The 12,407-nt window shown below is 47.8% G+C and overlaps 1 protein-coding gene across 2 annotated transcripts in view; it reads left to right on the forward strand.

Moving 5' to 3' along the window:
- LOC119449919 (DNA repair protein complementing XP-C cells homolog) overlaps positions 1-12,407 on the forward strand; it is a 42,024-nt gene that overhangs the window by 23,383 nt on the left and 6,234 nt on the right. Inside the window, exons 2-4 of one of the 2 annotated variants that reach the window (XM_049665517.1) lie at positions 7,711-8,153; positions 9,035-9,260; positions 10,232-10,400. In XM_049665517.1, the coding sequence (XP_049521474.1) occupies positions 7,711-8,153; positions 9,035-9,260; positions 10,232-10,400 (838 nt within the window). Of the gene's footprint in view, positions 1-5,781; positions 8,154-9,034; positions 9,261-10,231; positions 10,401-12,407 lie in introns of those variants that run through there. The other variant, XM_037713204.2, reaches the window with a different exon arrangement.

The raw sequence follows: 12,407 nt of genomic DNA on the forward strand, positions 1-12,407 counted from the left end.
ATGTAATAGCGTCATCATCTGCCTCGATCAATCCAAAAAGAGAAAAAGTTTTTGTTTTACTCTGCCGTTTCGTACAGCACGCATTTATGATTTGATCGCGTAGGTAAATATATTTATTTGCCAAGAAGGCTGCCTTTCTAAACGTTAACGATAATGCATGACTGCGTACGCTACGAAGAGCCCTGAGTTCGCGAAAAACACGATTAATTAGAACAATTGTTCCTAATGCTCCATTTGTGCATAGTAAAGCTTGTTTTACAATGTGCACTCGATTGAAGGATTTTTTTTTAAATGTCACAGTTTCGCCCTAAGGGCGAAGCAATGAATGCGATAGCAACACAGCAATGTCATACGAAGTAAGGTGAGCGGCCTTGGTAGCAATATGAATTGTAGTAAACATGAGCTGATTAAGTAAGCAGGTGTGCTGCGGCGTAAGTAGACCGACATGAAGAGAGACTCGATGACCACGAGAAGGCGCGTGTGAAACGGTGGTGTTGATGAGAAGCGCTTACCGTGGGCAGCGCGTGCGAAGGGACACACCTGTAGGGCTGCACTGCCGATCTGGGCAGCATTGCATGTGTAGCGTGCGTTGGAAAATGTGGCCCGACTATTACTAACTGAATGAACAAGCGTGGTGTGAGCGCGCACAAACAAACATGAATAGATCACACTGAATGACTGCAGCCAACGACTGTCAAAACGCTGGCAGCGCAACGTACCTTCGCCCGCTGCGGTCTATCAACGGAAACTGAGCGGCATAAAGGTCAGAGCCGTGTGGAGATAAGAGACGGTGCGGTCGAACGAACGAAGAGCGCGGTTGTTGAAAGTGTAGAAGTGCGCCCCCCCCCCCCCCCCCTCATGCTCCCTCCGGCGCTGGCTTCCCGCTTCCTGGCTTGCGCGTGGGAGAGATAAGAGACTGTGCGGACGAGCGACGAGCGCGGTTGTTGGCAGAGAAGTGCCCCCCCCCCCCCCTGCTCCCTCCGGCGCTGGCTTTCCGCTTCCTTGATTGCGCGTGGGAGATTGAGTGCGTTCGCTCTCCGTGACAGCGCGCGTCCCCCCACGCTTCCGCTGGGGCATACGGCGCGCGGCGAAGATTTTATCTATACGGAACCTCACGGCGACGGCGACGGCGACGCCGACGGCAGAAATCCGGTTGAAGTGTCCATATAATTGCTATCGCAATAAAAGTCACAGTTTCGCCCTAAGGGCGAAGCAATGAATGCGATAGCAACACAGCAATGTCATACGAAGTAAGATGAGCGGCTTTGGTAGCAATATGAATTGTAGTAAACATGAGCTGATTAAGTAAGCAGGTGTGCTGCGGCGTAAGTAGACCGACATGAAGAGAGACTCGATGACCACGAGAAGGCACGTGTGAAACGGTGGTGTTGATGAGAAGCGCTTCCCGTGGGCAGCACGTGCGAAGTGTCCGGACACACCTGTAGCGCTGCACTGCCGGCCCGGGCAGCATTGCATCTGTAGCGTGCGTTGGAAAATGTGGCCCGACTATTACTAACTGAATGAATAAGCGTGGTGTGAGCGCGCACAAACATGAATAGATCACACTGAATGACTGCAGACAACGACTGTCAAAACGCTGACAGCAAGCGCATACGCCGCATCGGGCCAAGGTACGTGCGGTCTATCGCTTCAACGGAAACTGAGCGGCGAATGCACGGCGCATAAAGGTCAGAGCCGTGTGGAGATAAGAGACGGTGCGGGCGAGCGACGAGCGCGGTTGTTGGCAAAGTATAGAAGTTTTCCCGATAGTCTGTACGTGCCAGAAGAGACCATTGTGATAGTGACGAGCAAAGTGGGCGATCGTCGAGAATCTGATTTGCAGCTCAAGTACGTTGGTTTTTATACGAGTACATGACTCGTCGAAGGTATCAGCGTCATCGCTGGTGCCCGCGTGCCTTCCAGAAAGTACTACACAGTTCGTGTCGAGCATACAACCTGATTAGACGAGGCGCTGTGAAAACATATACAACAGGTAGAACCAGCGATAACATTTGAGAAGCGTCTGATACAGAAAGGCGCGTCCTGCGCTAAGCGATAATTTTTCCAACACTCGTTAGCCGGTGAAATGCGGTCACCGGATCAAAGGCTATAAGCGCAGCGTACGTGGCGTTCTTGCAGACGGGTTCCTAAGCGAGGGTGACATTACTTTACCGCTAATAATGCACGTGAGCTTCAGAAATAACAAAACTGTATTAATTACCTTTTTTTATTGGTGCGCCTTAGGGGCCAGTTGTTTAAATGGCGAAATTGAAAGCAGTCGCAATTTAATGAACTCTATTTTCTTTTAATCTTTAATGTCGCATCTCCAGGCAATATCCAGGAAATATCGAAGCCGAGCGCCGCGGTAGCGCAGGAAAGGCGGCCCCGCTGTCATATCAGACCGAAACGCCACGTGACGACTAGCGCGAGGAAGTTTGAAACCGAACGTCTCGGCCAATCGCAGTTGAATGCTATCATTCAAACTTCGCCCCACACTTCTTTAGGGGGCGTTGTCACCTGACGCACAGCGGGACGCGCTCAGTCTCGAGATTGCCTCGATTGAGCTTTGGAATTTGGTGATGAATATTTCGAATTATATAGGTGCGATTTTGAACATTTTTGAAAGATGGATGTGCATCAAAATGTCACTGCCTCCAAATTTGTCATCTATACAACTGCCCCAAAGGCACTTATAAAAATAATTAATATTAGTTAATTAGTCTTCTGAATCTCCCTTTAATAGCGGCAAAGTATATCCACCTCTCTAGAAAATCGTCTACAAAAAATTAGTAGCCCTTATTCTGTCGCGGAATTGGGATAAGCGATGCTTGTCGCGTGTTAATTCTTCGGTGTTCCTCCGAACGAATTGCACTGACGAGTACCACGTTGTGCTCGAACCACAACCGGTCACACGCACGGCCGTGACCACACGCACTGCAGCTGGCTCCGAAGTTTCGGTTGAGAAACTCGCGTTGAAACCTGGCCGTCGCACCGGGGAAGTTGGCGCTAGCGTTGCCGAGGCGTCCACCACCATTGTCGGGTTCCTGGAGGGCTAGACGACACTGACGTTTGGCCTCAACATCGCGCTCCCGCAACTCGGGGTCGGCGGCTCTTCGCTGACGCTTCGCCTCATCTCTCAACTCGGGGTCCGCGGCTCTTCGCTGACGTTTCGCCTGGGCTTCGGAAGCCCTCACGCTAGAACAATGACTCTTAGGAGGTATTGGCTAGAATCGGCACGTCGACGACAAGTCATTTCCCGCGCGCATTCATTCTGGATGGATTTCCATAAATTTCTTCAAAATTAAATATGTCCGTTACGTAAGACAATGAATGGCTCAAACCTCCTTAAGCAATGGCTCATACCCCTGTAAACGCGGCCTCCCTATTACGACGACAAAGGGAAGCGAAATTCTAAGCTGGAATGATTAGCGGCAACGCAGCCAGCTGTGGAAGCAGACGACGACGACGAATGCGGGAGCAGTGGCACGAGCGCGTGCCGAGCACAAGTGCGTGCCGACCACCTGTGCAGCTCTGAGAGCAGCTAGTTCCTTTAACCAGTAGCGCACCCAGGATCTGCAAGGAGGGGGGGTTGATAGTTTGCCTTAGTTTGCCAATACCATCTAAACAGAACTAATTTCAATTTGTTCACGGGAAATTGTAAAAAAAATTCGCTTATTGCGAGTGTGCAGACGATTGCGCGTCTTACATCTTAGTTGCAGTACTCAAAGGCGCAAGGAAAAGAAAACAAAAGGGGGGGGGGGGGCAGCCGCCGCCGACAGACCTCCCAGACGACGCGCACTCTCGAAGCCATCTTCGCCGCAGTACGCTTTTCTTCTCACGCTTTCGCCGTACCCTCCTCCGCTTTCAGCCTCATGCTTCCGCTCACGGTGGTTCCGCTGCCCCCTCCTCTCCGCTTTACTCCTCGCGCCTCTTCGCTCTCGTCGCTTTTTTCATCCCATGCTGTGCTCCGCGTTCGCTCTCATCTTTCACTGTGCTCGTTCGCTCCGTTACGAGTTAGGACGACGATGCGTGCCACAGAAACGGGCGCCTAAAAGCTGCGCTCTAAAACTCCAAGGTCGTTGCGCTCATTACTATTTATAAAACATCTGTATGGCCTAAAAAGAAACCTTACAACAATACACCCTACACCACACGATATAGATACACACGCACATACATGCTCTTCTAAGCTCTTCCATCCCCTCTATACCTCTACCACGTGGCCGGCTTTCCACACTTCACACACATACACTTATTCCCACTTTCACACTAATAATGCTAACGCATTCAGAAAAGAAAGGGAGATAAATAGCTAGCGGCACATGGGCAGCCGTACTGAGTCTTCTCGCGCAAGAATTCAGTTCGCTCCTCCCCAAGCTGAGGTTCAGATGCGTGCATACTGCCAAAAGAATATTCCGGCAGACGTGACAACTAAAGTGGCCTCCACTTCCCGGCAATTGAGAACGGACCCACAACTTTCTTGAATGCCCACTCACAGTGCCGAAAGCAGAAGCATGGTGCCTACTTTCTGGTCTCTCAATCTCCGGACAGCCCGAGCCTCCAAGATTCTTTAATCGTTTCCTTCAGGCCCACGGGCACTGCCATTCCCCTAGCTCATTTGCCTTCGCGAAGGATGCCAGTCCTTTAAGTCTAGTCTACGACCACATGGAATGATAGCCGTACTGCCAGCGGCTGAACGATGGTGCCGAACAAACATTCGCTCCTACCGTAGATATCCATGCACCTCGTCACTGAAGCCGATGATAATTCTTCTCCCAAAGGAGGGAAGTAAACAAGTCCAGCCTAACAAATACAGGCTGAGCGCGTCGCGTCTCCTCCTTTACCCCGGCTACAGTGTACTAGAATACTTTCAGTACCCTGGCCGTGGCTGTGCATAGCTGTCTACGCGGCTGAGCGCGTATGTAGGCCAGACGTATCTTAGAAGTAATCTGCTGTGGGCGCAATCACTGGGCGAGACGAGATGGCTGGTCGCTTCACGTTCGCTACATGCGCTGTCTTCCCGCGTGCCTAGTGTTGGAGGTCGCGTAATCTTCAGTGTCGGGCACGCGTTGAAAAAAAAGGCAATCCGAAGCGTTCGCTCCCAGCGCAACACGCCAGCGTTGTGACAGCGTGTTCGTCATCGAGTGAGATCTGTCCATGTTTGTTAATATAATTAGTATACAAATCTTTACTGTAATTTATACGGCCGATAAAACCACGAACCTTGACATTTCGGGCGATACTGCGACTTTTTGTTGATAAACGAGACAAGTGTATATTGAACAATTCGGGCTATAAAGTGCAATCTTGCTGCTAAATTTGAGCAATAACACAACAGCGGCGCAGCGGCTCCCGCTTTTTTTTTTTTTTTTTTTTGATGATGTGCAGGGCAGAACGTCGTGTTCGGCATCGGCCTAAATCAGGTTTATAACAAGTAATCTCGAAGGCCATGCAGAGAATGCCAAAAGCGACTGCAGGCATTCACTAGCATTCAAGCCACATCATGACCATGACCAGAACTTAACGCCCTGACAGAAACATTTTTTTTATTCTTCATGCCCGCATTACGCAAATTAATATTTAAAATTTTGATGATTATGTCTCAGTAAGAAAACAGATCTTTAAGGCTATGCATTTGCTAGCTGCCAGCGCCGGAAGTATTTAAAAAACAAGAACAAGTTGTAGTTGCCAGGTTTTTAAAATTATTTGTGAAAGAGCTGATATCAGTCGATCCAATCCAATTTAAGATGCAAGTTAAATCATGTTTCGGTTGTTGCTATGCGAAACAGGCAGCGTGCTCCAGTGCTGTAACTGCGCGCGCGCGCTTTGCTGTTTCCACATTTGAAAATGTGCGCGGTGAACAAGTGTTAGTCGGTCTTTTAGCAAAGTGGAGACATCTAATGTTTGCTGGAACTTTATTGAATTCTCTCACCTCAGCTGAAGTACCGGCGTGACGAGCGGACGAGTCGTCGTCAAGAGCTGACAATGGCCACAAGGCGATCGTGTAGGCTACTTAGTAAGAAAGACATTACCCCAGCTTCGGGGCCGAAATCAAGCAATGAAGATATGGATATTGACAGCGATGAAAAGTACGTATCGAGTTGTTCTTCGTCAGATGACGAATACAAGCCCCCGAAAAAACAAGATTCAACGGATGAGTTTGAGGATGATGTTCCGGCAAAGAAAAGTAAGCACAAAGATATTCAACCCACGCATGTTTCAGAAAGTTCTGCCGATGAGCCTTTCGAGCTCGAATGTTTAGAAGTCGATTTGTCTGAAGGTGGTACATCAAGCGATGAGTGCGACAATAACGACGTCAGAGCTAACATCAAAAAAAGCATCAAAAAAGTGACCGGACCCAAGAAGCAATCCATGCAGAAGATTAAGATTCCGAAACTGTCGCAGATAAAAAGAGCTAATAACGTGACTCTGGACGATCACATTTCCAATAAGAATATTTCTGAAAGAAGGCTTCAGTTGGAAAGTTTACCTGGTTGCAGTAAGGTTCCCCTGTGTGAGTTGAAAAAGTACAACCTGGCTGACTCTGCCAATCAAGGCACTGCAGCGCTGTCAACTCAGGTGGATAAAGTTACAATGAAAGAACGTGTAGGTGATGGCAAGTCTTCTGAATCCTTAAAAGACGTTATCAATGCTATGCTGCTTGAAAATGAACCACAGGCCTCTTGCTCTTATATTCTAAATGACGCACCAAAGTCGGGACAGCATAAGTCTAAAAAAACTGCAAAGAATTCATTAGTATCATCTGCAAAACAGTCTGCTGCTCCTCGGGGTGAACGGTCTCCAGTCAAAACTAGAAGCAGCCAATTTCAAGGTGTGAAGATGGCCAAGTCCGTGGCATCATCTGTAAAAAGCGGAAAGAAGGCTGGCAAAACTAGCAACACAACAGAAACTGAAGCAAAAGCGGCAGCAAAGAAGTTGCCAGAGAAAAAGAAACAGCTCATGAGAGGAAAGAAAACTGGGCCACAAAGAGCCAAGTTCGAGAACAATGAGAGCTCGAGCGAATCTGATTGGGAAGAAGTTCCCGAAGGAGCAGACCTTGACAGCTATGCACCAGTTGTTCCTGAAAGCGGAATCACAATTACACTGAAGGAGCCTGTGATGACCGGAAAGCGCAAAAAAGCCAAGTTCGATCCAGTGGCAGAGATGAGACGCCGTATCAATAGAGTGCGCAAGGAAATCCATGTCCTGAAACACAAGGTACATCTTCTATGTCTCCTGGCACACGGGCTAAAGCTAAACAGCCTTATCCTGGACCAAACCCTGCAGGCTGTTGCGCTTTCGTTGCTTCCTTCTGAATTCTTGGCATACTCTGGCAAAACAGTGACACTTCTGGATGTTGAGCGCATGTCTAGACTGTTCACCAAAGTGTTTGTGTGCAAGCTTGGCACTCCCACTGGCTTCCATGCCCTACATGATGACCTTACAATGGCACTAACAACCAAAATCGCTCAAAATGCGCGAGATTATGCACTTCTGTTTTTGGTCATTGTAAGGTGCCTGCAGATTGAAGCTCGTTTCTGCATGTCCCTGTACCCTGTGCCTCTTGATGCTGTGCAGCTGTTAAAGACTGACACAAAACCTGGAAGAAAAAGTGCTGAGCTCAAAGTGCCTTCCAAAAAGAAGGCTCAAAAGATGCACAGTGAGCCTGATGAAGTGGACAGTGACTTTGAAGTTGAAAAGCCAAAGAAGGTGACAGGGAAGAAAAAGGTTAATGACGCCTCATCAAACAAAAAGTCTGGGAAGAAAGGAAAGACTGGTGAAGAAAATGCTGAAAAATGTGAACAAAGCATAAGTGACTGTATTGAGCACTGGATTGAAATATTCACTCCAAAGGATTCAAAGTGGATCGCAGTTGATGTAGTTCATGGATCAGTTGGCAGCATAACTGAAAGAAATATTCGAGAACCTTTGTACTACATTCTCAGCTTTGATGACAACAACAAGGTTAAAGACATTACAAAGAAATATGCCTCAGGTTGGTTAACCTCTGTGAAAAAGAAGAGGATTGATCCGAAATGGTGGGAAGAGTCTTTAAAGCCTTTTAGGCCCACTGACAGTGAGCGAGAGCGTGTGGAAAATACGCAAATACAGTCAAAGCTTCAACGGCAGCCAATGCCTGGAAGCATTGCTGAGTAAGTTTGCTGCTGGTTTCATGCCCTGTTGAATCTCTGTCAAATATCCTAAAGCTGCAATCAGCTTAGAATGTCCCATGAGCAAAACTTGCTTGTGCAAAGCCAGACAATTTGAAGCCCTCAGGTCTATAGTTCTGCACGTTTTTATGGCCTGCACACTGAATATGCAAGGCGGAATTTAATTCACTTGTACCTGAATGAAGCACAGGTACTTGGTAATGTAGAAGTACTTTAGTTTTGTCAGTCTTTTTCCAGGCTGGCCAAATAAAATGGGTCATCTCTAGATCAGAAAAACCCTACAAGAGCCCTGCAGATACCTGCTTTATGTTGCTTATGAGCCTTTCATGCATCAAATTTTACAGGCAATCACTTACGGTATAATGCCTTTGACCCACTCAATTTCTACTGAAATCAGCAGAAATCAGTCTTTAAGAGTGCGTGTTGACAGGTGGGGGGGTAGCTGCAATCTTGCTTTTTCATGGACTGATTACACAGTAATAGCATTATATCATCAATGATTTCTTGTTGCTACGGGAAGGCGATGATTGTGCTGAATTTTGCATTATGCAACAGTAGAAGTGTCGCAAAAAGTGATTGATCAACCATGTGGCCCTAGAGCCCAAGTAAGCTTATTTTGTCATTATTGGTGTTCTATAGCGTGGGCTTCAATTGTTGCTCAAAAGACCAGCAAATCTAAGCAGTAGTCAAGTTCATGACTTGTGGTGGACATCTCAGTCATTGTAGCTGAGAAGCGGTAATCCTTTGCCTTGTGTTCCCACAGTCAGGCAGTAATGTACTGAATGATTTCTCATCGCATGATGTTATGCATGCTCCTGTAAAAGGATGTCGGGAAGCCTGACGTATCTCCCATGTCCACGCAGGTTCAAGAACCATCCTCTGTATGCCCTAAAGCGTCACCTGCTCAAATTTGAAGCCATCTATCCATCAGATGCCCCAACTCTTGGGTTTGTACGAGGAGAGCCTGTTTATGCTAGGGAGTGCGTCCACACTCTGCGCTCGAGGGAAACGTGGCTTCGAGAAGCACGCATGGTGCGTGTCAAGGAGCAGCCATACAAAGTTGTCAAGGCCAGGCCAAAGTATGACAAGGTATGGAGAAGTGTCTGTTTATCACTGGAATTTGAATATTTTGGCATAAAAAAAGCATCACTAAAGTCTATGTTTGAAGAACTGAAGTATTTCAATGCTCAACAGAATGCTAATTTGGGCCACGTGGTGCATGCTTATAGTTAATACAAAATACATATCCATTGTTCACAATATTACATAAAACAGATGACAAACACAAGGTGATCTAGCACATCCATGTTGTGGCCTTGCAAGTACTAGTGTTTCGTCACATGATTGCTTCAGCTTTTATCTGCCATTGTTGCCTGGCATCTCATCGTTGGCTAAAGAGATGTTACTTCTGTCGTATACACGATATTAGGCGAGTGGTGCAGCTCCTTATGGTGGTGCTATTGCTCATGAGAACACAAAGCAGATACTGACCAGGCACGGACTGTACAGGTACATTCTTTCAACATAGTGAGTGTCTGGTGAAACAAAGCTGGTGCACCAAACTGTTACAGTTAGTCTGAAATATGGGCCGATGTTCAGCATGGCCACACAATGAGCAAGTTCACAAGGTATGTTGGCGCATTGAATGTTACGCACTGAATGTTACGCACTGAATGTTACGCACTGAATGTGACACCTTGCTGCCAAAGCTGTCTACATAGTCGCACTGCTTGCATAGTAGCATGCAACAGTAGGTTGGCGTGTCATATTTCTGTGAAAGACAGCAGAGAAACAGCATAAAATGTACAAGTGTGTGTGGAGCAGGCAACCATCTGCAAGAGCTTGCCCACATGTGTCCCTTACAATGGCAGCTGAAAATCAGCATTGCCTCATTGCAGCGCTGGTCTGTTGGCTTTATAAATGTGCCCTACACAGGGCTTCCTAATTAGTGCAAAATTCAGCAGGCACAAATGAAGCACAGCTGACGACAGAATATGTCTGTCGTTTGTGTCTGTGGCTGACTTGTTTGCTCATGTGGGGTTATGTTTTAATGAATGCAGCTCTCTGGGCAAATACTTAAGGAGCAGCCCCTGGAGCTGTTTGGCCACTGGCAGACGGAGCCATACATGCCACCCATTGCCTTCAATGGCAAGGTGCCCCGTAACGAGTGGGGCAACGTGGAGCTCTTCAAAAGCTGCATGCTCCCAGTCGGCACTGTACATCTGAGAGGTCAGTGACGTGTGAATATCTTTTGCAAACTGTGTATAGCTTAGCCATTCCTAAGAGCTCAGTAGCAAAAAGTGTTTGCTTTTGTGGAGGTTTGAGTACAGTAGTATCTTGCGTTTTGAGGCTAAAGTCAAATCTTGATTTAACAAGCACAGAGTTGACGTCAAAGAGGTTCGTTGAAAAGCGGCACACACGCACAGCGGCACATACTATTGTATCCTGGCGGTCCTTCGGGGCAAAGGAGGCCTCACCAATAGGCGTGCAGCTGTGGAGTGCTGTTCACGCTTGTCGTTTCTCGCTGCCGGGAAGCGTCACCATCACCTGGGACTGATGGATGAGCAATTAGTCCCCAGGCTGCAATGGGTCATCGGCCTCGTGCGTTGCTAAAACGGCAACGTCGCTCTCGGTGTATTTCCTTTAAGCACCAGCGCCCGCCCGAACTGCGACGAGGCCCGGCGCCGACTGTGACGCGCAAACCAGGAGCCCCCTTCCGAGACAGCAGCCACCGCCCTCCCAGTAAATGGTGGCTTCAGCGAAGGCTAGTCTCCAGACCCTGTCAAACTGACCATCACGGACAGGCGACTAATTCTTGAAAGGGACAGCGTCAAGCATTCCCGTGGGAACCACGTTGACATTTGGTTCCTAAGGTGCCACCCGTTGCCTGGTGTACGGGGGCGATCAGGTGACAGAGCCGGAGTCCGGCGGAGCGGGGACACATCATGGGCGGGATATTATGAACTGGTCGAAGATTGTCAGGGGCTAAGAAGAACTAAAGTGCATTCCCTCGTCGAGTGAAAGAGGAAAACGAAAGGGATAAAAAAGCGGTGCTTGAGTGTTATGAGGACGCTTGGAGATGTAAACGCTAGGACATGCAAAGACGTTAGCATGTAGACGACTCCAATTTCATGGAGCCCTTCTTGTAAAATACCATGTACAGTTGTATATAAAACCCTTTTCTGATCTCTCTGGACCTCTCCTTCTCCCGGTACCTGGCATGTCACCAGACATGGAACCTTCGTGGCCTCTCAGACCCTCGGACTTCGCAACAATACCCAGTGACCTGAGTTGGCGTGAAAGAGGTTAATTGAAGAGGGGCACATATCCAGTGGCACATACCCAGTAACACAAGTTGGCATCAAAGCGGTTTATTCAAAAGCAGCTCATACCCAGTGGCAAATACAGTCAAGTTCCGTTACAGGTGTGTAAGTGCGCCTAAGAGACAAAGACGAAAGAAAGGACAGGACACGTAGCACATCTTGGTGCTGCTGGAAACCCTCAGGTTTTTTCTAATCGGTAGAGATGTACCACGATCTGGCACTCGGTTGTTTATATGGGTTCTCATCTCGAAAGGGGGCCTACAGATATTTGCGAAGGTCTTCGGGCACCCCTTGTCCCCCACCACAGCTTTGGTGAAATAGTCGAGCATCTGCCGCTGCTGCGGGAGGCAGACGAGTGCTGCCACCAGGTGCCTTGTGGTAAAATAGGTACAAGCAGGCATGTATATTTACACGCCTGCAATGCTGAACCAACCCATCCAGCTAACTGAGTTCTGTTAAATTGGCCCTGATGAAACCACTGAAATTGATTAAATTATCGGGCGAGTTGAAGCAAACAAGGTGTAGAAAAAAAAAAAGCTAGAACACACTGCTGATTCATTTGGCAGTATTTGCTCGATTCAAACACGACCCCCGAATCAAACGGACGCCCACTTTCCATGTCCCCAAAGTAGAAAACTATGTAGAAATGAAACAATATAGATATCTAACACGCATCCAATCTTTTGGCAAGAAAAATGGGCTAGGATCTATTGTGTGTTGTGCACTGGCGCTCGGTTTCTAAAAGTCAGCTTCACTGCAGTGCATCTGTGTTATGCGGTAAAGCATGTGAATGCCGCGAAGGCGATTTTGGTTTCATGTCCGATTGCACCGCACAGGCAATTTTCGGCCCAATTTTCATGGAAGCAAAAAAGAAAATAAGGTACACATTAAGATTGGATAAATACCATAATCA

The sequence above is a fragment of the Dermacentor silvarum genome, chromosome 4, assembly GCF_013339745.2.
Source record: "Dermacentor silvarum isolate Dsil-2018 chromosome 4, BIME_Dsil_1.4, whole genome shotgun sequence".
Classification (NCBI taxonomy): Eukaryota; Metazoa; Arthropoda; class Arachnida; order Ixodida; family Ixodidae; genus Dermacentor; species Dermacentor silvarum.